The 27,908-nt window shown below is 38.5% G+C and overlaps 2 protein-coding genes across 5 annotated transcripts in view; both read left to right on the top strand.

The window, feature by feature from the left end:
• The window catches only part of ap1b1 (adaptor related protein complex 1 subunit beta 1), a 30,083-nt gene extending 28,886 nt beyond the window's left edge, over positions 1-1,197 (top strand). For all 4 annotated transcript variants that reach the window (XM_077521634.1, XM_077521633.1, XM_077521635.1 and 1 more), the window contains one exon: positions 127-1,197. In XM_077521634.1, coding sequence (XP_077377760.1) covers positions 127-201 — 75 coding nt within the window. In that variant the 3' untranslated portion in view covers positions 202-1,197. The remainder of the gene's footprint in view (positions 1-126) is intronic.
• Positions 1,198-4,534: 3,337 nt separating this feature from the next.
• On the top strand, positions 4,535-27,908 carry rasl10a (RAS-like, family 10, member A). Its single transcript, XM_077522214.1, has 4 exons — positions 4,535-4,877; positions 5,236-5,603; positions 23,247-23,371; positions 26,309-27,908. The coding sequence occupies exons 2-4, from the start codon at positions 5,388-5,390 to the stop codon at positions 26,577-26,579; spliced, it is 612 nt and encodes a 203-aa protein (XP_077378340.1). The 5' UTR covers positions 4,535-4,877; positions 5,236-5,387; the 3' UTR covers positions 26,580-27,908.

Here is a 27,908-nt window from a genome sequence, read left to right as displayed (position 1 = left end):
TGGATCCTTTTGATAAAGAAACGAGTAACCTTTTAATGTGGGTGCACATCAACACCGAAACTGTTAATGTGAATTTTCAACCTGTTGCTGTGTGATTAATTAAAGCCTACTTGTGATCTTTGTCAGGTCTCTCTGAGATGCCGAGCCCCCGAGGTCTCCCAATGTGTGTTCCAGAGCTACGAGGCGGTGCTGAAGAACTGAGAGAGGATTAAAAACAAAACAATAAACAATGGCGGGCCAGATGCTGCCATCAGCGTCTCCTGCCCATGGACCATGTCACACTGTCACACTGTCACGCAGTGCAGGACATACTGGTTGCTGCAAACTGTCTCTTATCTACCAGCCTTTCATTAGTTTGTCATCATGTATTGCTCCATTTAGGTTTCTTTCCAACCTAATTGAGTTTGTGTGAGTCATTAGCTTCCATTCAAAGACGCAAATAATCCAAATGTGCAGGTCCAGCTCTTGGTCCTACCTGAGCCACCTCATCATGTTAGAGCGGAGACCCAACAGAATGCTGCCATGGTTCTTATCTCTGCATTCACATCACACAGTTATTTATTTCGGGTGCTATATACTGAAATGACCCCCAATAACCCCCAAAATAATGCTTGAATGCTTCTGACGCATGCGTGAGCTGCAGGCAGGCGGTCTTGGCTTCATCATTAGTGTGTGTTCATGTTTTTCATTTTGACACCCATATCTGGACTTTCTATAGACTGAAATAGCCCTCTGAGTTCTATCGTAGTCATTCCATTCTTTATTTGTTGTTGTTGTTGTTGGTAGATGTCTGTGTGTGTTTGCATCAGGGCAACACAATGTGGCCAGCTGATATGAAGGCTGAGGGGGACTAAGTGTAAATGATGAAGCGGCTGTTCGTAACACTGAAGGAATCAGCGTATGTGTGTTGGGGATGGCTGGCTAGGACAGCGCTCAGTTTCTCACCCTTGTACTCTGAAAATTAATTGGATTTTTTTTTTTCCTCAGTCATTGCACTGATGCCCTTTTCATCAGCTCTGCAAGGTGTAAGCATCTATCATATTTTATATCGATTGATTTGCAGGTGGCTCTGTTTCCATGTCTGTGGGGACAGCTGATCTATAAAAAAAAAAAAAAAAATGCTGAATCAGTTTTTTTGATTGATTGTCCTTTGCGTGTACATCATCCAAAAGAGAAATATTAAAAGTCTTGATCAAGTCTGCTGTGCTGCTTTTACTTCCAGTGGATTTTATGACTCATGTTGACTTTTAATTGTCCGTATCCCCAAACAAAATAGTTTAGTATTACTTAGTTTTTACTAGTTTGCTGCTCAAATACATGCCTGTCAGAAGGTGGCCATTTTGCCACCTGTTGAGTGAAAATTACATCACAGTTGCTCAAGTCTCAGGTGACAACCAATCACAGCTCAGCTTCAGAAAACAGGTGAACTGTGATTGGTCGTTGTCTGAGCAACTGTGATGTCATCTTCAGTCGACAGCAAGTGGCGAAATGGCCACCTCCTGAGATGGATTAAAAACGCCTGGACTTTGCTTCATAAATCATATTCCACAAATGTAATATTAATCAGAATGTCATGTTTTGACTAGTAAGGTCACATTATTGTCAAATGTTTCAGGTTGACTTCCACTTTTAAAAGGAGATCACTATTCATCCATCCATCCATTTTCTTGACCGCTCATTCCTCACAAGGGTCGCGGGGGGTGCTGGCGCCTATCTCAGCTGGCTCTGGGCAGTAGGCGGGGACACCCTGGACTGGTTGCCAGCCAATCGCAGGATCACGATTCAATTCTGCTAATTTAAATTCCTCAATCTTTTAGTCTAAAATATACGCATAGATCTCAGTAGCCATTTGGCAATAGAGCCTTGTTGACCTTTTCAAGATAGACGTGTCAATCTGCTTCCTCAGTTCTGCATACAAAGTCATCCTCTTCTCTCTCACACAATTTCCGTCAACCGTCTTGAGCTTCATCCACTGCTCCCGAGTGCATCCTCAAGTCAAAGCGGCTCCTCTCAGAGGCCGTTTAAGGTCTGTGCCGCTTTCAGCAACGATTTCAGCTGCATCGCGGCAAGGGGGACACGATGCTCCCTTGGGCAATCAAGGTCACATGCTGATGATGTACTGACTTCCTCGTCCCTCTAGTCATATTGCATGCGACTATTGTCTCGGACGATCAATAAGATTGATCAGGGGTTGTAAATGCCTGCCAACAGATGGCGTCGCTGAATTGGACACAGACTCCTGCAGTGCAGTGATTGACTTTGTACTCCATATACAGTGCTGGGCCAAGCCTTTATGGGGCCCTAAACATAATTTGACAGTGGTGCCACCTCTGCTTGTATTCTGCTGATACAAGTATGGAACTTGTGTGTAGGATTTTGGCGCTCATCTCACCTATTTCATTTCTTTAATATTTTCCAAGTGGCCCCAACCAGCCACTTTGTTCTCTCACGCCTCGGGCTGACTGTCTCTGCGGAATATTTTCTCAAAGATGTTGTCAGATTACATCACGTTACACCTTCTCAGTCAGCCTACCACCTCCTTCACTATCAGTTGTTTAAAAGTCAATAACGTGTTCACTCACTTATTGATTGAGTTACTCTCCCCTTATGAATCAGTGAGTAATATTTGAGATCAAGAGCGCTAACCTGATGGCAACTTCAAACATGCTGAATATGATCTGTTTTAAATTTCATCAGCAGTCATTGCCGCGCACCGTGCTAATGAAGAGCTTTTTATCAATGTCTTACCAGCACTTTTTGACCTGGTAGCTTCTGTTAATGAATGACTGAGATTTAGCATGCGCTCCACTGTCCCTGCCTACACCAAAGCTGTTCCAATTGTCTTATATCGCCAATGTTTTATGAGGAGTGAAGCAGAAAAATGGCCAGCTGCCTCACACTATTAAACAAGCTGAACACAAGATTAGATACAGCAGCAAAATCGAATGTGATTCAATATAAGTGTTGTAGACGATAAAAAATGTATTCATCTGGACATGTTTTGGGGATTCTCTACTCTCACAGATCTCACGTAACCAATGTTAACACATTGCAGGAAGGTCAACACAGATTCAAACCCATGGGTTCAAGAGGTCCTCTCGACTGTGAGACAATTATGTGCACCACTAGATGTCCAGGCTAATAATTCTACACTGCAAATGTCTGTAGATTAAAACAGGGAATTTCTGTAAATCGTGACATTACAAACTTAACTACAAAAACAATGAAGCATTGTACGTGGAATTTACATTAATATGTTGTAAAACTCTGAAATTGTTGATTTGACAATAAGAAAATGTTAAAAAGATCCAATTCTTTTGGAATTTACAAATTACTGGATTTTAAACACAGATTAACTGTAAAACAGAAAACATTGGGAATGGGTTACAGTTAAAATTACATCATTGAAGTGTTAGAATAACACTTTTTTTTTGTCAGTATAGGTTCTTTGGTACATTTTGTTTATGCCAAAAGAAAGATGCATTTTACAAATTCATATCACAGATTAGAATATTTGGATATGTAGTAAAACCATGTGTAAAAATACTGTTTATTTTTACAGAAACAAAACTGGAAGCTGTGGTTACCACAATAATTAAAAAAAAAAAAAAAAAGTACCGTATACCATAAACTTGTAGATCCAACAGTCATTTACTGATTACTTAAGAACAGGTTAGGGTGGCTCAGTGGTAGGGTGTAACTGTGTGGTTGTTGGTTTGATCCCAGTGTAGTGTGATGGTATCAAATATTTATGAGCAAGGTAATGTAAGGATAGTTGTTCTTGATGCTGTGTAATCAGGTGAAATTAGTAGTCAAAATGCAAAGCACTTTGAGGGCATTGAAAAGTCCTTCTCATATATATATATATATATATATATATATATATATATATATATATATATATATCAGAGAAATAGCATTTTTAAATGTAGATTTTAAAACATTGTTTTTTTTAAATATAAAAACTTTTTTTAAACAGTAAAATCTTGGACTAAGTACATTTTATAATTGTGAAATCAACAGTGCCAATACAATCTTTTACCGTCAACGTAGAAAACGTGTTAGCGTAATTTAACGACGGTACACACTCGGCAACCACAGCTGCCGCTAATTTTACCGTAAAAACAGCATTTTTCTTTTTACAGTGTACAGTGGTTCTTACCCTTGTTGGAGGTACTGAACCCCACGATGTGATTATTTTTTTCCTTGTGAGTTCCTGTAAAATAGATGTAAATAAAAACATAAATATAAGATAAAAATGTAGGCTATAGGCTACATGCCCGCCTCAATAAAGTTTTGGAAACACTGCACAAGTGGCCATGAGTGTTGGTAAAAGACTGGCAGGGCTCCTTGCAATTTCAAATGAATGAACATTTTTACAAGCACCGCGGGAGACCAGCACATAAAAGTGGATCAGTGGCCATGGTGGGGCTTGTGATGGATTGGACTCATCGTCCCAGCCCTGGCCGTGTATGGACCCGCTCTCTCCACTAATAAGTCGTGAGTCCCTCGGCGAGATGATGTGCACTCCTGCATCTCCGTGACAGCTTCCACACCGAATCACGTGATAGAGAGAGAGAGAGCGAGAAAGAGAGAGGAGCTGGTGCCTTATCCGCAGACGCACGGTGCTCGTCAGTAGATGCCACGACAGAAAGCCCACGCCTGCATGGATTACATTTTCTCCTCTTAATATGACCCGAAGCTGAATGAACCCATTTGTACAGTCGATTTGTGGAAGTATAATATGTGGCGGTGTGTGATTTTGACCACACGTGGAGCGCGTCTCGGTGCCGTGTGATGGAGGTGCGTGGAAACGGTGCATCGTGGGGATGAAGAAGCGATGAAGACACCGAGAGCTCCTGCGCGTCTCGGCCAAGGTCAGATTGGAACCAGCTGTGATTATGTCCATGTGGAGGGCACCAAGGTGGGCTCCCATGCAGGGGGTCACTCCTTCGGGAAAAACAAAAAAACAAAAACCGATTTCCCATATGTGTCGGTTTTATTTTCTATCATTATTAATATTTTTACACGTGTAACTTTTCTCAATTTATTGTCACTGGCCTATATAATTGTTAATTTTTTGTTTATTTATTTATTTTTACAAATCTCTCCATAGTTTGCAAATAAAAATGTCCTGTCAAAAAGGAAGAAGAACTTTTCACACGTTTATAAACAACAACAAATTGTCATATTTTCTGTAATTATATTTGTGATGTTTTCCCCACAACTCCGCAGGATGCCATTACAGAGAACCCAAGTCTGCTGGCTGCGTGGATTACTTATTCGGCCCCCCAGCCTGGAGCTGTAACGCGGCTCTCTGTGGTCCACGAGCGGGGAATTGAGCTTGACTTCCGGGTGTCCATGGTGTTGATCCTGGGGCACCAGGAATGGTGGAGACATTGAGTATCGCCGTCATCGGTGCTCCCGGAGTGGGCAAAACTTCTATCATTCGCCAGTTCATCTACAACGACTTCTCGGAGGTGTATACGCCGACCCGCTCCAGATATGTGTACCGACCCTCCGTCATCCTCAACGGGAGCATGTATGAGCTGAAGGTTCTGGACGTCCCGCCGATTTCCTCCTTCCCGTCCAGCTCTAGTCAGGTAACATAACACTCATTTTACACAGCACTACTTGTTTTTAGGTTGACTTTTTACTTTTACTGACTGGCTGTATTTTTTTACACTTGTCAAAATAGGCATGTTGCTGTCACTCTCCATGGTTGATGACACAACAACGTAAAATAAAAAAAAAGGGGGGGAAAGAGAGGAAAACATTTAAATAGAGAGTTGGGTATTACTGAATTTGCTAATTTTCTGGTACCACTCCCATTCACTTAGGCCAAAGCAATAAAAGTATTACTTTGGCACCATCTTGTGGCATCGTGTTGTTGTTGTCAAGGAACTATGTTGAAAAGAGTAGAGGAGTTTCATTTTGATAAATTAGTGCTTTGCTGCCATCTTGTGGCAGCTTTGTGTCAAGGAACTACAAAATGAGTTGAGGAGTTTTATTTAGACAAATGTGTGCTTTGCCAACCATCTTGTAGAATCGTAACTTAATTATACCCCCCTCATCATTTTAATAAATTTATTGAACTCCTTGGGACTCGTAAGGCAAGACTTAAAACAAATTTGGATGTACCCGATCCATGGCCTCATGTAAGAAAATTGTTTGATGTTGTTGGGTTGGGTCCAAGAAGGATCCATGCCCAATGCATTTCATCTTGTGCCAGCCGAAAAAACACCCGCCCGCGTTTGATTTCTAAAATTTTCCATTCAACGTGATAACAGTCATACAGGTTAGGTGATTTTTTTTTTTTTTTTTAGTTGTTATGGCTATGCGAACAAAGCCCAAAGTCAAGGCATCACTACCACACTCTTTTTTTTTTTTTTTCTTCTTCTTCTCAGTGCAAGCTCTATGAGGTTGGCAATGGAGGGAAACTAATGTACAGAGCTGTACAAAAACAGCAAAGGTATAAAAAATAGCTATTGTATAAAAACAGAAAAAACAGATTTCTGAGTCTGTACTTATTATTATTATTATTATTATTATTATTATTATTATTATTATTATTATTATTATTATTTAATTAATTGTTTTTTCCTTTGCATCATGTTATTATAACAGTGTTCAACACAACATATACTACATTGTAACATCTCAAAATTATATTACTAAAGCGTGGGTGTTTTTGCTGCCAAATGATATGGTTCATTTAGGTCTACAGAGTGTTGGCACATGCATATATAGAAAATCTGAACCAACATTTAATTTAATTTAAAAGTTAACCCCCCCTCACTCTAAAAAAAAAATAAAAAAATAAATAAATAAATCAAATCCTTTCTTAACATAAATTAAACAATTGTTGTAAAAATACTTAAATATTTGGTTGCAGATATTTTCCATGACATCATATTTCAAATTCAATTAGTTGTTAAAAACATACAGTAAAATGCAATGGCATTGTGCAAATAGGGTTGCACGGTGCTATGCCAGGTTGGGCGTGTGTGACCCCAGGGAATTTTTATTTTATTTTTTTGCTGTACTAGAATAAAATTTAACTACATATCCACTACAGTTGGTGGCTGTGGCACTCTCATTGTCAGATTGTGAAAGAGATATTTGCTCCTATGCAAAGGTGTTCAATACAAAAATTTTATTATACATACAGTATATGGTATTCTAGACAAATTATACTATTTATAGTCGCAGCAGATTGTTGGGGGAGGGGGGGGGGGGGGGGGGTGCGAAATATTTTCTACGCCATGGGCGGGCGTAAAAATAAAATAAAATTGAGAAGCACTGATATATGACGAGGTGATTATCCATTTTTATGACTGTCAGCGTGTCAGTAACTAGTAATCAGAGAAAAAAAATATTTTGTAATACACTTTAATGCAAAACAAAATTGCATCTTATTATTTAAAATAATTGATACAATAATGGATTCTAAAAAATATTTGATAGTGACCACCCTGCATTTACAAGGGTAGTATACACAAATAATTAGATTTGTAGAGTGTCTGCATACCGATCAAATGTGAAGTTAAACAACCAAGGATAATGTTTTTGTTAGCTGCCAATTTTTGAAAATGTGTCTGTGAGCAAGCAGTTCTGAATTTTGCTGACCTTGCTGAATTCCCGCGGCATTTTTGAGTTCACAAACTCCGGAGTATCATCTTGTACCGCTCCCGCTGATAACCGCCATTCCCAACCACTGGTGGTTCGGACCAATCACAGAGCGACATTGTGTTTGGGGGGCGGGATATGCAACTGTGATGAAACCAGGAAGCCAGCGCCAACGCCGGAGCTAACAAACAAAGCTAACATTGGCAAATGGACGCTGCAATTAATTCTGTTCTCGCAGAATTACTCACCGTTTCCTTGTTGAATGTTGAACAGCGAGCATTTCTAGCTGGTAAGATGTTTGTGTTTTTTTACCCCCTTCGACAGGAACGAACATGAAATTTTCACCCATGGCCGTGATTGGTTTAAACAAACGTGTAGAATGTCGCATCGTCCAATCAGCTCGAATTATTGTACAGAATGTCCCGCCTTTTCCTGACGAAATTAACGTGGAGAGGTACCAGGTGGATATGTTGCTTCAATAATTGGTCTGTAAAAAAAAAAAAAAAAAAAATGGAATATCCATCTGGCTATTTCCAGGTTAAATTACTATTAGCAGTGGCTTACATTCAAATAAAAAGTGGTTGCTTCAAGTGGAGGTGTGAACATCTCCTGCCCTGAAGGGAGTCAACAGAAGTCTCCAATAACACAGAAAATGTCTGTAATTCTGACTTTTAAATGGTGAAATAAATGCAGATATTATTGTATATTAATCCACAGTGTAAGTAGAAAGTGAAATTTAAATGCTATTTTTGGGTACTGTAATTTTAACCTGTGCTATTTGTCTAAAAAATGATACAACAGACCAATCTTGTGGTTGTCGTCATCACTTTCCTCCTTAGCTGGCCTTGACTGGTACTCTTTGTGGTTGCATTTGGTGAAAAATATCTCCGAAAAATGAACGAAAAAGTAAATCCGCTACTGTGACATATTTTTCCGGATAAAAGTGGTCACTTTCCAACATTTGTGTTCACTGCTCAATTGGCCTGTTTGGCAGATCTCTTCAAAAAGACGTCCATCACATTGTGTGTGTACAACCTTCTTCAATTCTCCCGTAGTATTTCAATTGGATGTCGGTCTGCTGGGCCATTTCATAGCATTGATTTTGTTCTGGTGAACATTTTGCCAAATTCTGTTTGAGGAAGTCATTGTAGAGTATTTTCGCCAGAATTGCAGATGTGCAGATTGTACCTGGAAACGCTGACGTCTGCTCTCTTGCTACTTATCACAGGCAGTACTAACATGATGCTTACAACTTAGATCAGTTCTGTTCACATTGTTAACCGTCAAAGACCACAACAGTGATATTATTATTTCTTTTCGCACACTCAGATGTCCCCGGTCTAGTTGCTATGGAGACACAACTGACTTAACACTTCACTTTGACGTTTTAAAGTGCCCCCAGTGAGGACAGTACGTTGTATTGTTATTTATTAACCGCGGTGTGTCTTCTTCACCCTGGTACAGCGGGACTTTGCATGCTTGTAGCGAAAATGCAGGATGATGGTGCATACGGTATTACTGGCACAGCACTTGCTTTTGTAATCCCACATTTAAAAATAGAACACCCTGCCCTTTTTGTCATGACCACAGGTCATATGGCGCATTTCATTATAGACGGAGGTGAGGAGGGCAGGCTGACAGTTTGTTTTCCTCTAAACTATGGTTTTCTCCCGATGAAAAAGAAAATACAGCTCTTGCAATTGTTAGGTTCGAAATCAGTGTTCACCAGCCTTTTTAAACGAAATAACATTTCTCAAATTATCTTTATGCCATTATTAAAAGAATCATATGTATTTTTGTGAACACGCTTATTATGTAAATGATTTTTCACATTAGGAAACAGATAAATATTAGCGGGCCATACTTACATTTCGTTATATATCTGCCACTGTTTACATTTTCAAATGATACCATCTACAACATTCCTAGAAAATCACAACATCCCATTAGTGAGCTGTTTTTAGAACAGGTCCGCATGGCTACTCATGTGATCCTTGGTATAATCCCTGCTCTAATCTGTCCTTCGTTATGACTGTCAATGTAATGTTTGTAAATCTGTGATGAGTCAAGTCAAGTCATCTTTATTTAAGCGCTTTCAAACAGCCTTAGCTGTCACAAAGCTGTCAATGTTTTATGTGATGTTTGTTTTATGTTAATCACAACAAACCAATGAGGATAAACAGTATGGAAAATTCATCAAAAATGATCATTATAATGAAATGTTTCTTCCAAACAAGTTTTGTCCACTTGATATAATTGGTTCGCATAACTAAATTAACTCATTCAAACCCAAAAACGTGTGAACGTTTTTTTTTTTTAATACTTTGTCCTTCATTCCCAGAGATGTATTTACAAGTTTGTTTTTTTATTTTTATTTATTTATTTATTTTTTATGTAAGACCATAGAGTGTAGAGGAAGGCTTTTATGCAGCTTCTGATATGAAGAAGTGGCTTAAATCAATGGTAGTTTTTCCAAAAAACGGCCAACAGGTGGCAGCAGAGTATAAGAGATCAGCCAGGGCCATGTTGCAACAAGCTCTTTTTGGCAGTGTTTTCATCAGGAATGTGAATATTGGTGAAACTTGGCTATACTCTAATGCTAATTGCTGCAAAAATCGAACAGATACATGAAATAAGAGACTCGAATTTTATTTTTGTAGGTTCCATGTTTTTTCGCAATTGAACACAACATTTGGTGGGCCTTGCAAAATCAGCCAAAATCCAGTAAAACAGCTGGAAGCGAATTGCTTCAGTGAAAATGGCTGGGAGTGAATGAGTTAATTTACAAAACAATAAATATTTCAGGTTGCACTAACTGAAGTGTTGACGTGAGTCGAAGCTCAAATATAAGGTCAAAGGTGTGACAAATTATGTCAATTTTATTCATTCAGTGTTTCATTGTTTCAAATTTAGGTTTATATGAAGTCTAGCTTCATGAAATGAATACAATAGTAATGAACATTTGTTCTTTTGTAACACTTAACCTTACATAAATGTAATATCACCACCTCTTAGTGTGATGCAATGTGGTTGGTTATACAACACTACAGCTTAGAGCAAAATAATATTGTTTCATAGACATTGTCTGATGTCTGTATAATAATAATAAAAAAAGCATTATCCCATTTCAGTAGGCTTTTTTTTTTTTTTTTTTTTTTTTTTTTAAATACAGCTCTTGTATTGTATTGTATTATATTGAGTCACATTAGACTTGCACCTGTATGTGACGGTTGAGTACTTATAAAATGTCAAGCAAATGTTCAATGTTTCCCCACATGAACAAGTACATCTAATCATATCATGAACCTGAAATTTTACTGGCCAAAGGGTGCGAAAACATCGGAAGGTTGTTTGTGTCTGAGTGCAGGATGAGCACTCCAAACCACCTCAGTTGATGGTGTGACTCATGTCCTCAAGAGAGCGACTGTTTTCCAGTGCCAAATCTCCAAGGTCGCCACGTTTAGTTGCTTTGTAACACCTGATGACGGCACGGCTCATTTTTCCTGTCACTCGCACGTCACCAATAAGCGAGCCTTGTGAGCAGCAGATGTGGCTGTCCGGCACTCTGGCGGTGACAAGTTAGAACACAAAATGAGGCCGAGAAGTAGACAAAAGTGTCTTGAACAGGTGCAGAACAATCGAGAGCAGAGCAATGAAACATTTTGCTCGCAAGAGTTCACTTTTCTTGTCTTTCCTGACATTTCCACTGAGATTTCTCTATCTTTATTTCAATCAGGGTTTCCCTAACTTTCTCAGCTCAACGCAATTCCCCAGGACCCAAACTTAATAAAATACATCATTTATTATTACTGGAACATCAACAGTGTCTAGACAGTCAGAATTCTAAAGAAAAGTATGGTCCAAAACTTGCACTAGAATCCTAAATCCAAGAAAAATATGGCAAGATGAGGCAAGATGTGGCAACGTGGCTGCATTGCCCTCTGGCCTTCTGCTACAATTTTGCATTGGTTATATTTCTTGCTTTATTTTTCTTGCTTTTATGTTTTTAATAAATGAACATACCATAGTATTGTATACAAACATGATCAAACATAAAAGAGACGCAACTGCGGCTCTCCTTGACCACTAAGAGTGTGACGATATATCGATATCGTATTAAATCATGATATTTTGCCTCTCGATAGATTATCGATGCGCCTACGCAAGTATCGCGATATTTATAGTTAATATACGGTTACTATAACGGCTCCATTGCTAATTACTTATTGAGCAATTACTTAGGGGGCCACTAGGGGGAGCACCTCATAAGTGTGGAGGGGAAATATACGGAAGTCTTCAGGCGAAGAAGACTCATGAGCTTGTGTGGGACATTTATCTGTCCAGCAATTGACTCAGTTTTGCATACATTTCTATGAAAATTGTGTATTATAGCTTCAATTTTAACATTTTAAAACATATTTGATGAGGAATATTAATATTGATTTAATTGGATTTAATATTTAAGTAATTTTATTTATTTATTTACTTTTGCATTGTTACAAAAAAAGTCATATTTTATAAAATGAAACAGGTGACTATGTAACTGACTGACATATTGCATGACAATATTAAAAAAAGACACAAATTTGTTCACAGAAAGTGGTCTCTGTTAAGAAGACATTTGTATTGGTTTAAAAAAATATACACTTAAAGAAGACACCAGTTAATATTGTGTTTCAGTGATGGTACAAAGCGAAACTATTTTCTCATTGAAAAAACATCAATGTATGTCTTGTGTATCGCATATTGTATCGTATCGTGAGTTACCCAGAGGTTCCCACCCCCTATTGCCCACATGTGAGGACATTCCAGTGTCTCTAATGTTCTTGTTTTTACCCCATTTCAATCAAACAGTAGCGTTTGTGAAGCTGGTTGTAATTCACATTTTGTCTCACAACACAAAGTAAAAAATTGAGGGATTCAAGTCATGGTGCCACTATAATGGTGACGCAAAATGCATAAATCTGTCCAACAACGGTGTCCTAAGTCCTGGTGCAACATGTAGTTAAAACGCAACATAAGTCAACAAGCCTAACTCAATAACACTAATGTGGTACATGAAGGATGAAGTAAGATGATGGGAACATACAATTTTAGATTCTGGGCCGGGGGAGAACATTTCTTTCGTGTCAAATGGCACAAAAATGGAATGAGTTTTTGCTCTTGTGCCACCCCCCATATCGTTTCATGAAAATGACTCTTTTTGCATGAGGAAGAAAAGTGCGTCGTCTCGACTTCCAGCGTTTTACACTGACAGTCGGCGACCCAGTAAAAATGGAGTCGCCATCAGTTTGAGATCTCGATGATGCTTAACCCCCTTTGAGCAGATGTAAGGAGAGTTGGAATGAGACGTGATGAGTGTGCCGCGTGTCTTCTGGAGTGCGGGCCAAGCTTTGAGTCACACGAGGAGGCTTTTAAGCACACAAATGTGTTGAATCATATCGAAGCAGCATTTCATCCCATTGTGAGGGGGAGTGCGGTCTGTTGTCAGTCGCAGCCTTCGGGAAGGTATCCACACACAGTGAAGACCATTAGCTGAGTGCTGCCACAACATTTCTATGAGCAAAATTTATGGGTGCCCCTTGCTCAGCACCTAACCTGCCAGGACGCCAGGCCATTTCCCCCCCACTTTAATTCTGTTCTTTTGTCGATTCTAGTCATGTCCAGCTTTCACTAAAGGCTTCTGGCATTGTGTGTTCACGTCCTCTGTTCATAATGAGCATGCTGATGAGACGGCGCATTTTAGAATCACAGCCCTGCTTGGTTTGGAGCGCATGCTTCAGGCTGAGAAATGTAACTCTGGCTCCACCAAATGAAATGGATATCGAGTTAAGTCCAGAATGTTTCATACCATGCCCGTATTTTCCACTTGAAGTAAATTTGCATTTGATGAATTGGCATTCTTTCTCTGGAAATGACCCAAGAAAGACCTTGCGTTTAGACATTAAAAATATTCACTATTTTCTGGTCTTTGTTTAAGTCAACCTTAAACATTTCTTGACATTAATATGTTATATATGACCTCACTAGTCTAAACATCACATTCTGATTAATATTACATTTTTAGAATATGAGTTATGAAACAAAGTCGACCCATTTTTATCCATCTCAGGGGGCGGCCATTTTGCCACTTGCTGTCAACTGACAGTTGCTCAAGCAACTGTGATGTCAGTTGCTCAAGCCACTGTGATGTCATCTTCAGTTGACAGCAAGTGGCAAAATGGCTGACTTCTGATACTGATTAAAAAAAAATGCTAGATTTTGTTGTTTAATTCATATTCCATCGACACAATATTAACTTAAATACCATATTTAGACAGGTGGGGCTGCATAGAACATATTATTGTCAAGAATTTAAGGGGTGTTGACTTCCCCTTTAAGTTACAAAACTGTCATTGATGTTGTAGTCGTATATTCGCCTGACTTGGGTGCAAGCAAAATGAATTCACTTCCCACGAACTGACAGTGTGAAATGATTGTCTCAATAATATGGTGGCTGACTTGACTAGGCTTCCCAACTGGAGGCGAGTCAGAGCTCAGTTTAAGATTATATTGCCACCAATATTAACCAAACTTTATCCTGATATCTTTTTCAATCACTATTATAGGCTAACGGCTAGCTAGTGCCCAATAACAATGTAGGTTGGCAAGAGCTTTCGGAGTATTTTCCAAAGACAGTTTAATAGGCTAAAATGACTCTGTACACTTTAATGACACAATTGCAGTTCCTTTTGATCATTTTTTGACAAACCAGGCTTACTCATATGTGTTGTTTTAGTTGGCAAAATTGCTTGTGGTTCTGACGTCATTTTCTAGAGAAGAAAATAGTTTGCTGCAATGCACAGTTTTTATTATTCGGTAGAATTTTCAGTATTATATCAGTGTACCAAAATATTTGCTAGTGACAGCACTGCCAAGGGTGTTACTGTTGACAATTCCAAACATCCAGGCATTTCTGATATTTCTGCAATAAAACACAATGCAAAAACCAAGGGCGCATTGCATTGCTTTTGTCTGTGACTAGCATACAAACTAGGGAGATTGTTATAGAAGTGGAACGACATTTCATCACATTTTGAAATCAAAATAATCCTCACAAATCAAATTACTACCATCCAAAGACCTATGCATTTCAATGGACGGAGAACAAGACCGCCATTTTGACTTGTGACGTAATCTTGGAATTGTCAACAGTCTGCCTTTCGCAAGTTTCGACTGAAGTCAGCTGGAATCGGTTCCAGCTCACCCAGGACTATGAACAGGATAATCTGTGTATATAAAATGGATGAATGTTCCAGTTATATTTATGATCGAAGTGGAAACACTGTAAAAATGTATACTTAACGCTTTCCTGTATATATATATATATATATATATATATATATATATATATATATATATATATATATATATATATATGTATTTACAACAAATATTTTATTGATATAAGTAAACAGCAGCTGATAAAGAACAAAATGGATGGATCTCTGATTACAACTTCCTGTCGTTAACCCGCGTTATTGTGCCAGGTTAAGGATTCCCATTCCATCCATCCATTTTTCGTGACCTGCTTATTCCTCACGTTCCTCAATTACAAATTCCTTTTGTCACTGTATCAGTTATTCTGACATTGACTTGAATGTACCAAAACAGCAGGTTCGTAAAAAGATCTTTGCCTTGAAGAGTGGCAGGAAGAAAAGAGCAACGGAGGAAGCAAGAGGAATTCAGTTCAGTCAATTAGAAAGGTTGCATAGAGTTTAATGGACACTGTTGAAGGACGGCTGACCAAATCGAGTCCTCTAATTTGTCATGAAGAAGCTGCAGGGTGGGCTGAATCAGCCAGCCTCCGTGCTTCTGAGTGCAATTATTTTTATTGTTTTATTATTTTTAAATCCCGTCTAATATTGGAAACAAGAAAGCTGTCTATCTTTCTGCTTTAATGGCTGTGTGGCACGCCTGTCTGCTGCTGATAATATTGAACGTTTGCCACAGTACGTCAATGAGATGTGATAACAGCCTCACAGTTGGCTCATTAATTCCGTTTTATTTTGGACACAAGCGTCTGGACATTTGTCTTAGAATCTTCTGTCCATGTTGTCAGCATGGAATTACATAATGTTATACGTTATGTAACTTTGAGCCTTCTAAATATGAAGCGCTCATCCCTGAAGGGCGTGTGTGTGTTTGTTTGTGTATGTGTACAAATGGTGTTTTGGGGAGCTTTAAAGGTGCCACTAGGCCACTTTAGTCACAGGTGTCAGGATTAGTGTGGTTAAGTGAGGTGGCAGCACCCAACTGCAGCAAAAGCTAAAGTGGAGTGTTTTTTTTATTTATTTATTTATTTTTTAAAGAAGAAAAATTCCAAAAGAAGGCTGCCAGGGATTACCACAGTACATGCACACCAGCACCAGCAAGGATTTAATAGCAACCACGAGGATATCATGGGTTAAATATTTGTAAATACATCCATCAGTCAGGAAATGGATGGCTCACTGAGCATAAAATAACATCGTTTGACCAGGATCCTTCACCGTACCCTGGCCAACGGCAGAAAAAAGGATGTTTTTCTCGTGGTCCCATTTCAAATCCGTTGCTAAAAGCCTCATCCTAGCTAGTGCTATGCTATTTTGTCTGTCAGGTCCAGTGCAAGTTTGCAAAGTCCCTTTCGTTTGTTGCTAGCGCAGCGTTATCGTTAGCGTAACAGCAAAGCATTAGCCCATCCAACATTCCTCTCTGACAACAATATGCTATTATGTGTTCTGACTCGAATGAGAAAACTCTGATTCAGCGTTCATTTTCAATGGCAAACTATTACTAGACTCTACTCTCTTTTTATTCATCAGGCATTTAATGATTACACCCCTAATTATGTAACCCAGTTAAAGGCAGCACGACCAACGTAGCATTTTGGTCATGTGGGCCAATCATCAGTGTATTTCTTGTGGTCAGTGGTCACATGGGTTATGAAGTCAATCGGGTGTTTGTGTAATGGAGCAAAGAAGTGGAGAAAGCGCTGTAACAGACATACCGAGTGACGCACCAACCCAAATGATCAGTTTCTACCATTAAGCCGCTTTTACTAACGTGCTATCATGAATATGATGACATTGAAATGAATAAATAAAGACATTTTGGTATTTCCTAATGCATGCTGATAATTTGATGCATCTGTTTCATGTAGTGTGTACGTTCCTGCAAAAAAATGTGCTGTCCAAGTGGATTTGAGCTATTTAGTGAAGCTATCTTCATTAGCTCATTTTGACAGAATTTCCCAAACGTACTCATAATTGTCATTCTACTGTGCAAGTACAACTAATGAGCAAAGGGCCAATGTCTCTGTATTATGTAAAACGCTGTGAATGTGTAAAAAGGTTTTGTGTCTGACAGAGTGACATATTCTTAGTAAGGTCACTGTTGAGTGAAGGAAGTTTTTAATCCTCAGGGGACCCCTATAGATTTTAACCGCAAATCTAATTGTGTGACCTATGCTTGGCGCTAATTACCAGACACACCTCCCCCAACAGTTTACATGAGTGTGGATCCATCAGAGTGATTCATCGTGGCTCCTTAAATTGGGAGACTTGGACAGCTTTGTCATTTGCCAACAGTTGTCAGGGAAACGTGTTGTGTTTTGGCTCTTGAGGAGACAAGGAGGAGATGCTCTTTTTCCTCCCAGAAGACCGTCTCCAAACAGTATCAGCACAATTCACATCCGTGCTCCCATAAGCACTCTGTGGCACAAATAAACATGCCCAGACATGAATTTTTAAAAATCCACTTGACTTCATCAGCACCGTGTTTCCGCCTCCCCCCGTTTCTTCTTATCTTTTGTTTCTTGCTCGGCTGTGGGGAAATTTTCTTGCTGTGTCCCTGTACCTCACCTCATCTTCCTCCCTCTACTCCTCCTCCTTGTCCTCCACATTTAAAAACAGGACTGGGACCACGAGGAGGATATGAGATGAGAATACAAGATGCTATTTTTAGCTCCGCTGCAACTCCAAGTCACTGTGCACCTGACAATTGTCAGATGAGGACGCGCTGTGTTGACATGCTGTTAATGCTGTTATTAAATCACTTGTGTCACATTAGTCTGACAACTGTTTTATATATATAGTTTACCTGCGGTCTGTAAATAAATGTTCTCAAATTTACATTTGATATCTTTTCTTAAAATTAGCTTAACTTAACTAAGACAATACTGTAAAATACAGTTTGCCACTAAACACAATGTGAATTTAAGAACGAAAACAGCTAAAAATGTCCAGAAAATGATCCTACTTCCATACAGTGCTCCCTTGTCTCTCACCTTTGATGTGGGAGATGTCAGTGATGCATGTTTGCCTCCATGTTTGAGCAGCCTCATTATCCCTGCAGATGTGCGTGGTGCCTCACACTCTGCCAGCCACCCTCACTCCAATGTGTTTGCATTTCCATCTTCGCAAGTTACACCAGTCCTCGCCCTCGCTTCCCTCCGCCACGCGCATAAATGATGATCTTATTTGTTTCTGTGCAGCGTGAAGCCTCATTTTCAACATTGCAATGTGATTGTCCACATTAGAGTTTTGTGTTACACAGGGGTGGTGGGATGGAGTACTGTAATGTAAATACCACAGGGGAGAACAGTGTGGCTAATTAGAGCAATCATTGCTTCAAAAGGAGAGGTCAAATGCTAATCAGAAGCATGAAGTGAAAATATGGATCATCATCACCACCTTGTACCGTGATTTTGTTTTGAAATGGCGAAGGCTTACAAGCGTATCAGAAAAACCAACAAAACCTTCATTTAAAGTAATGGACTGCAGAAAAATACTACTTTCATGCACTGTCACGAAAATCTGCCTTTTGTCAATTATTAAATGATATGAAATGCTGCAATAGCACCATAATTTTGGTCAAGTGCTGTAAATAAGATAACACTTTTTAGGCATTAAAACAAATAGGTTCCTTTTACCTTTTGTATATTTCCTCTTTCAGTCCTAATCTTATAAATCACATTCATACTGACTCATGGCTAGAATAAAATGTTTATCATCTGTCACATGCACAAGTATTTAGATCAACAAAATTGTTCACATTTCTTTTTTTCTGATCATGTCATTCTGGTTGCTAGGCAGAGTTCACAGGGCTAATTTTGTCTTGTAGGCCATGCAGAGGAAGCTTGTTTGAGCCTCTGACCATTTTTATGTAAAGCAATTTCGGCTGCCAATAATAAATAATCTTTTTGATAATCGGTTCGGTTGTCGGTTATTTTGTCAATGAATCGGATTAATTTTTTTTTATTTCAATTCCTTTACTTAACAGAAAAATATTCTCAGATTTCTTCGCCATGAAAGCAGACTGTTTATGCATGATCTTTTTTCAAAATAGACCATTTGCTTTTACTTTGGAAGACAATAATACAAAACTCCATTTTATTATACATTTCATTATACAATAATACAAAATGTTGCCAATTTTTTGACGTTACAGACAGAAATCCATGATCTGAATCATAATTTATGTTGTGCATTTTGTTCACTGTCAATTTGACATAATGTCCTGTTTTTAAAAACAGGACATTATGTCAAAATTCTGAAGATTAGGACAATTTAAAATTTAAAGGGATACTTCACTTATTTAGCCCATTATAGCAATAAAAAGTTAATATTTTGTCTATAATTAATTTGATACGTTCATTATTTTTCACGTCCAATTAGTACCTTCAAAAACACATTTTGCAACTTGCTGTCGACTGAAAATGACATCACAAGGGCTCAGGTAACCAATCACCGCTCACCTGTTTTCTAGGTTTGGTCATGTGACATTCACACGGTGAGCTGTGATTGGTTACCTGAGCCCTTGTGATGTCATTTTCAGTCGACAGCAAGTTGCAAAATATGTTTTGAACGGTACTAATTGTACATGAAAAATAATTGTAAGTATCAAATTTATTATGGGCAAAATATTAATGTTTGACTGCCAAAAATGGCTAAATAAGTAAAGTATCCCTTTAAGTTCTCTAAACGATAAATCAATTATCCAGAACATTTACTGATTACTTTGATAATAGATTGTCGATAAATTGCTGCACCTCTAAAAGCAATATTCTGAGAGACAATGACACCTGAAGTGTGTTGTGGTAATTATGTCCATCAACCCAAATGTAGAATACTGTCATTTTTGTGTTTCAGTAAAATTGCAAAAAATCTGACCGCCTTACTTGGGTGCTCGCTGTCACCAAAATAGGTGATAATGAAATATGATGAACCGGGTTAACTAGTCACCTTTGATGATTTAAATGGTGTTTTGTCAACAAACAAACCTAAAAATCAGGCTGTGGTACCGCAGGGATCCATCTTGGGTCCTTTATTGTTTTTAATAAAAATTAATGACTTTCCACTGTCATGCAATAATCTTTTTGTCCTTTATTATTTGCTGATGATACCAGTTTCCTACTGTAGCTGTTGGTGATTACATCAGATTTATTTGCCTTTTCATCTGATTTTCATTTGTATCCACTTAGGCGTTGTAACAATTTTCATTTGTCCTTTTGTCAGGCGTCTTGCCATCAGTTTCATATGACATGTAGAGGCCCTAAACGAACGAATTGGACGTATCTTTGAGATCCATATTTTCATATACAGCGTTCAAAAAGTCACTGAAACTACATTTAATCTTATCCTATGTTTTTTTTTTTTTTATGTACCTTATTTTTCCACTACGTTGCCTTGTAATGAAAGCTCAACTCTGCATTTATGTACTGTACTTTCCCCCCTGCTTTTTATTTTATCTTTTCATTTGTACTGTTCATCTAGAATTTTTTATATGATATGACTGTGAATGTAGGAGTCCATTCTAGCGCTTCAGTCTTCACTCCCTCCTTCCACTGTTTTTTTATTACACTAAAATAAACAAATAAAAAAAAAAAAGCTCCAGTTTTCTTGCAGTTTTCTCCAGGCCAGCATGGCAACGGGAGGTAAAGATGAGGAAAAAGCCTTTTAGCAGATACATCTTTAATTCAAATCGGTCCTGACACTTTCCATATTTAATGTTGTGCTCTGTGCCAATGAGTGTTCAAATTTCAGATGAAAGGTGGCAGCCTGAGTTCATGACGGTTGCCAGCTTAATTTAGTTCACAAGCTCACCCGAGGTCATCTCCCCCATCTCCCCAAACATTATCTCAAGGCTGACTTTCTTTTCTCATTTCCCCTTCGAAAGGCAAACCTTGACATCACAGCCCTGAAAGTCCTCTCGTTCCATCTTCCAACAGGAGTAATCTCACTCAATGGGCGCTTTTGTGGAGGCTGGTGGGAGCTTGGTGACTGATCAGGGCAACACTACCAATATAGGCCTGTTGTATACCTTGATTTTCAAAATGAAATTCAGTCATGTATGTCTTTATTATTGACCAAATGATATGAAAATGGCGCTATAAAATCGACCTAAAATTTTCAACACTGCAGTTCTTCTGCTTCTCTATTTTTCATCATTCTGTATTCGTCCTCGTTTGTACCTCGGACATACAAAATGTACAAAATGTGTGGATGATTTTGCAACAAAAGATGAAAGCCAAAATGGCTTTATGATTATTTCTATTGCAAACGAGTAAAATACATATGGCACTAAAAATGAAGGTGATAAACATCTACCTGTTGTATTGTAGCATTCTTGCTGTTTGAATTGCTTTCAAGGGAAATTAGTTTTGAACCATACGCTGTACAATCTGAAAACCCTATACTACCATACATTACATTTTATTTGGCCTCACTTTAAAAACACTACAATGCAGCTCACTCAAATAATAGAAATGGTTGGTGTAAACTAGCACCCAACCGTTGAGTCAGCCAGCTGAGGATCGGCCAAATTAACAGGCCAATTTTATTAGATTTTTTGTTTTGTTTTGTTTAGTTTTTTGTTAGTTTTTTCTTTCTCAAAACCCAAAATATTCCTAAAAAAACTGCTAAACATTCACTATATGTTTTCCATGGGAAACAGGTGGGAAATGGGCATAAAAATCCCTTAGAACAGGGATGGCAAACTGCGGTCCTCGAGGGACAGTGTCTTGCAGGTTTTATAGATTTCCCTACTCCAAGTGCAGCTGATTCCAATTGACAGGCTCGTTAGCAGGCTTCTGCAGAGCTTGCTGATGAGCTGATCATGAATCAGCTGTGTTGAAGAAGGGAAATATCCAAAACCTGCAGGACTGCGGCCCTCGAGGACCGGCTCTCGATACATGTGCCAAAGAAGAATGGGAAAAATAAAAAATCTGAACAAAATATTGAAAAAAGAAGAAAATACATGAATATACGAAACCATGAACATAAAGGGGTCAACTGTAGTTTTAATTTGTAATATCACCATGTGCTACTCGATAGCATATGTCTTAGTTCCACTTACAGTGGATCTTATACTGCCCTATAAATACTATAATGTGTTGTATTTTTATTTTACTTTATTATTTTGAACAATATGCAGGACAAACATGCTGGAGTACCTCAATATTGTAGTACAGTACAAAAATTTTCAGTGAGTTGATTTTGTGAATAAAAAGTACAAAATGAGTTCATGTTCAACACTTATGTTCTGTCATTGAATGTTAATTTTTATGCAAGAGAACCCTTTGCACTGAAAAAAAAAAAACTGGGAACCAAAAAGGAAAGTTATTATTATTATTATTATTATTATTTACAATATATTTACAGTTGGCACGTTTTTTGTTTTGTTTTTTTTAATTGGCCTATTAACTAATTTGCTCCCAATAACGTGTAAATACGTTTTTTGTTTGTTTTTTATGTTCTAAGTGTCCCAAAGACGTATTTATACGTTTTTTTGTTTTTTTGGGTTTTTTGTTTTTGTTTTTTTTTATGCTAGAGCATACAGAAGGCTATGATGTAGCCTCTCAGCTGCAAAGTACGGTTGCAGAAATGGTAGTTATTACAGAAACGGCCAGCAGGTGGCAGCAGAACAAAGGAGATCAACCAGGGCCATCTAGAAAAAAAGCTAAATTACTTACAATTTTAAATAGATTTGTGAAAACTGATGAAACTTAGCTCTCTTCTAATGCTAATTGCTGCAAAACGGAAACAGATAGAAACATACTTTTTTTTCCTGATGAAAGAAGAGACTTTAATCTTTCGTTTGGTAGGTTCCATGCTTTTATAGCAATTGTATACAATATTATGTGGGCCTTGCAAAATCAGTCAAAATCCAGTAAAACAGCCAGGAGCGAACGGAACTGCTTCTGTGAAAATGGCTGGGAGTGAATGAGTTAATTAAGTGAATGAGTTAGTCGGTAATTGGTGTTTTTTTTCTTCTTTTTTCTTTCTTTCTTTTTTTTTTCTTCCCAAAAATCTGTATCTGCATTGGCCCAAAAAAAATAAAATAAAAATAAAAATAAAAATAAAAATAATAATAGTAATAATAATAATAATAATAATAATAATAATAATAATAATAATAATAATAATAATAATAATAATAATAATAATAAATCCATATCGGCCATGGCCTAAATTAAACCAAGCAAAATTACTTTTGTGTTGACAAATGTTCAGACACACATTTTTGTATATTTTGCATGGTTGTACTGCTTATTAATTTGAATAATTAAGCATTATTTGTGTACTTGTGTCCTCCAGGAGTGGCTGGATTTGCGTTGCAGAGGCGTTCGCAACGCCAACGCCTACATCCTGGTGTACGACATCTGCTGCGTGGAGAGTTTTGAATATGTGAAGATGATCAGGCAGCAGATTGTTGAAAACAGGTACTATGGTCTTCCTCAGCTTTTTAACCACCGCACTAAATTTGCAATGACATCACAATATCTTGAAGACGGCCCATAATTTCACAGGTGAAGCCCCGAAGTGTACAATAAATACCTTTGTGACAGTGTGACAGTGATAGATAAGCTGCAGCGGTAATATATCTTTTAATTCAGCACATTCCCCCCCAGCATCCTGACAGTTTAGTTTATTCGTACGTTGGCTCATGTGAGAGGCCTCAAATGTGACTGGAGATTCAAAGATGACATTTGAAGCATATTACTGCTGATGACGGGCAGCAGATGTGGCAAACTGTCACAGTGAAATGGAGATAATAGTTGGCAAAGTGTATACATTTTCAAAGGCTGATTTAATTTGTTTTGTTTGACTACACCGATTGACCCACCCTGCGTTGAGTTTCTGCACGTGTTAGTGCGAAGGTTTATGGTGCATGTCAGAGTAGCTCCATAAAAAATTTGCATGAAGAATGGATGCCAGAGAAAAGTGTAATCTGCATTGCTTTAAGATCTAAAGTGTGACTGTTCGGGGGATTGGTTCTTTCTATTACAAAATAGCTCTGTTTATTCGGGCAGAATGCACATTCTCCCTGCATCAGTTTAAAAAATAGAATTGTTTTTATAACATTTGCCTTTGTTTAGCCCACTGGCATGAAGCCGTATTGTCATGCACTTGGCACATTTTGTTCCTCTTGCAGATATTTATTTGTATACAGCCTGTGAAAAGGAGAAAAGTGGTGTGATTACTGCAATGTGTTTTTCACATCTTATAAAATTTCTCCTCAGGGTTGTAAAATCCTTCTGTTGAAGTCTGAGTGCGTGTTCCTGTGTGTTGAGCTAGCGTGCCATCTGTCCTGTCAGATGTGCTAATATGCCAGTCTTTGTCATAAATGAGACACATTGTAACAGAGAGAAGGCCTTATTAAGCCTTACAAGAGGAACAGATAAGCTGTTTGAACTGCAGATGTCATTGGGCCTTCATGCACTGTAACACAACTAAATAGCATATTACACAAATTGACAAATTTAGCTAATTTCACTTGTTTTCATCAATAATGATCAGGTCTGCCTGCCCTACTAATGTTGCAAACTGGAAAAACAGATGATTAAAATTAGCAATGATCTGTGAATACTGAGAGCTGCTGTGCCCAGGGAAGAAATTATACTGCTGGCTTGAGATATGAATTGAATTCATTTCATGAATTTGCTCTTAACTCAAATTATCTTTCCCCAATCAAATGAATGGAAATGCCAAGAATGTGTTTGTCCATTTAAAAAAAAATTCTAAGTACGATGGTGTATTAGGGACACATATAAATACAGTTTATATGTATTTTTTAGAGGGTGAGTTTTATTTAAAAAAAAAAAATCACAAATTTAGGAGAAAAAAACTTGCGACATTATAAAGTGGCAAATTCAAAGTGTGAATACTGAAAATGATATGGTTAAACTCTGCTAAAACAATTACCGGTAAGATGAATCCTCGCGGTATTTGAGAGTTCACAAACTCCGGAGAATACATCTTTTACTGAGCCCATTGATTTTCACCGATCCAAATCACCCAATCACATAATGATATTGTATTTAGGGCGTGATATGCAGCTGTGATGAAACCAGGGGAAACAAACAAAACTATCATGGACAAATAGACGCTGCAATGAATTCTGTTCTTGCAGAATTACCGTTTCCTTGTTGAATGTTGAACAGCGAGAGGTGCTTCGTGCATTTCTAGCTGGTAATATATTCGTGCTTTCCCACTCCTTCGACAAGAACAAAGACATTTTCATCCGTGGCCGTGATTGGTTAAAACAAACGTGTACAATGCCTCATTGTCCAATCAGCTCGAATTATTGTACAGAATGTCCCGCCTTTCCCAAGCAAATCACCATGGAGCAGTCCCAGATGGATATTGCGGAGAACTCCCCTGAGTAAATCACAATTATCAATCCGGTTATTGCCAGGTAATCAATTACTATCTCCTTATTTGAAAATTTGACCGAAAAGTACTAGTACAAACATCTGAGTACGCTTATTTGTATTTCTCGCAAGTTTCTTAGTTTTTTTTTTATCGCAGATCTGCAATTTTATTTCTCATAAATGTATGAGGTTTTTTTTCACAAATTTGCCACTTTGTAATGTCGTAAATTTGTCATTTTATTTATCCTAAATTTATATGTTTTTTCTCTCGCAAATTTAACACTTTATAATGTCGCAAATTTGTGAGTTTATTTCTCATAAATTTCTGAGTTTTTTTTCTCGGAAATTTGCCACTTTCTAATGTCGCAAATTTGTGAGTTTATTTCCCGGAATTTTTTTTTTTTTTTCTCGCAAATTTGCCACTTTATAATGTCGCAAATTTGTGAGTTTATTTCCCGGAATTTTTTTTTTTTTTTTCTCGCAAATTTGCCACTTTATAATGTCGCAAATTTGCGAGTTAATTTCTGAAAAATGTACACGTTTTTTTTTCTCGCAAATTTGCCACTTTATAATGTTGCAAATTTGTGAGATTTTTTTTCTCTGAATATTACCTACCATCAAAAAATATATATATTTATATATTTGTACGTGGCCCTATTACGCGTCGTAAATAAGAACATAACAGGGTATCTTCATCACGCTACTTGCTCTATCCAGGAAACGCCTGAAATCGATGATGTCAACTATGGATGTTTATAATAACACTACAACTGTGCCTTAAAAACATCCCGCCACACACCAATTGATGCTTACCAGTCACTTGCCATTTCTTTTCACACTCCATATTGCTTGCAAGCCATTCTGCACAGTGTGCTGTGAGCCCCCCCACAGCCCATGAGCTCTAATCCTCCAATCCGCCCCCTCACACCTCAGAAGAAAGGCAGGCAAAAGCTGCAAATAGCACACACCCAGCACCCACATGCTAACTCGTGTCAACCTTTGCAGGGAAGGCAGCAGCAGCGAGGTGCCCATTCTGGTGGTGGGCAACAAAAGAGACCTGCAGCGGCAACGCTTCATGCCGCGCAGGGCCGTGTCGGTTCTGGTCAAGAAGACGTGGAAATGCGGCTACGTGGAATGCTCGGCCAAATTCAACTGGCACGTGGTGCTGCTCTTCAAGGAGCTGCTGGGCATCGCCGTGGCGCGGGGCCTGCGCCAGAACCACACCTCCATCCGCCTGCAGGGGGCGCTGCAGAGGAACCGCTGCACCGTCATGTGACCCTCTCGGACTTCTTGATCTAAATGGCTGGAAACTAAATACCCTGTGGCCTCCTGCTTTACTGAGCTGATTTTTCAAAATGAGAAATATTCGACTCTGCGCTGACACGATTCCATTCTCCAACCGCTTCCGAGTGGCGTAGAAGTAAGAGGAGTCAATGTATGACATAACAGGCCTTGTATTGCAAAGACACTCAGGTGTCTGACTCCTTACTTCTCAGCCTTGCAGCCTGATTGGTAGGAAGCTATTTTTGTGAGACTCAAGAGAGAGGCAGCAATATCGGTTGAGTCTTCCTTTTGAATGTGTCCTAGTCAGTGAGCGGGAGAAGGTGACAGCTGGGGAAAAAAAAAAAAAAAAAAGAAGATATTTGGAGAGATTAGTATGTTTCTAGATTCAGTAAGGTAGCCGATTAGATGACACCTTTTCTTTAGTGTCCATACTGCACCTATGATGATGTTTGTTTAGGCGAAAGTTATCTACGTAGTTGTCATGCAGCGGAAATGCTGCAGTCCCTTACGTGCACGTAGTGTAGGACCCCCACACCACACCCCAGCCCTTTTCATTACCCCCCCTACTCAGTGGCTGATATTGGTGAATACATTAACACAAGGGAACAGTGGACCTGCGGGAGGTTGCAGAGGCTGGGAAAAGGCACTGCATGCGGGTTTTTGTTTTGTGAGAGTGAGGAGAGAAAGTGGCATGCTTGATCGCTGACATTCAAGCAAGCAAAAGGACGGAACCAGCAAATGAGAAACTGATGCTGGAAGCTTTGTCTTAGAAAGGAGCAATAAAATTCCACCTGAGTGACAGAGGCATTGTATTGTGTTTGAAACCAGTCGATTAAACCCATCCACACTGAAAAAAATGCTGCAGCAGTGCTCCAAGACGTCAACCAAACACCACACACGTGTCCCAGGCACAGAGAGAACTGTAATAAAGCTTTCCTAGCAGGCTCTTAACAATACAATGGCAATTCTGTGAGATTTACAGTTTGTGAATATGGCTGCACTGAACGTTAGAACCTAAGAGGGATTTCTTGCATGCTATTGTTGGCACTAGATCTAACAGGTCAGGTTTGAATTGCACTGATGTGAAAATGTGATATTGTGTTATTATTTTTGTAAACATGGTTGTCTGACTGTTGGAGTGGAGTGATTGTTTTACACTGGCATGTGGGAGCACAAGCTCATGATGTAGTTCTGATCCTTCTGTCAGGGTAGATTGCTGTTTTAGTAGTTTTGGTTTTCTATTTCCAATTTAAAAATACATGTAGCAGAAACTGCGTGTAGCATGAGTTCTCATCAGATTGTTTGTGTGTTTCCAAATAAA

This window comes from Festucalex cinctus, chromosome 5 (genome assembly GCF_051991245.1).
Source record: "Festucalex cinctus isolate MCC-2025b chromosome 5, RoL_Fcin_1.0, whole genome shotgun sequence".
Lineage (NCBI taxonomy): Eukaryota > Metazoa > Chordata > Actinopteri > Syngnathiformes > Syngnathidae > Festucalex > Festucalex cinctus.
Note: the sequence above shows the minus strand (reverse complement) of the source record. Positions and strands in the feature narration are given on the sequence as shown.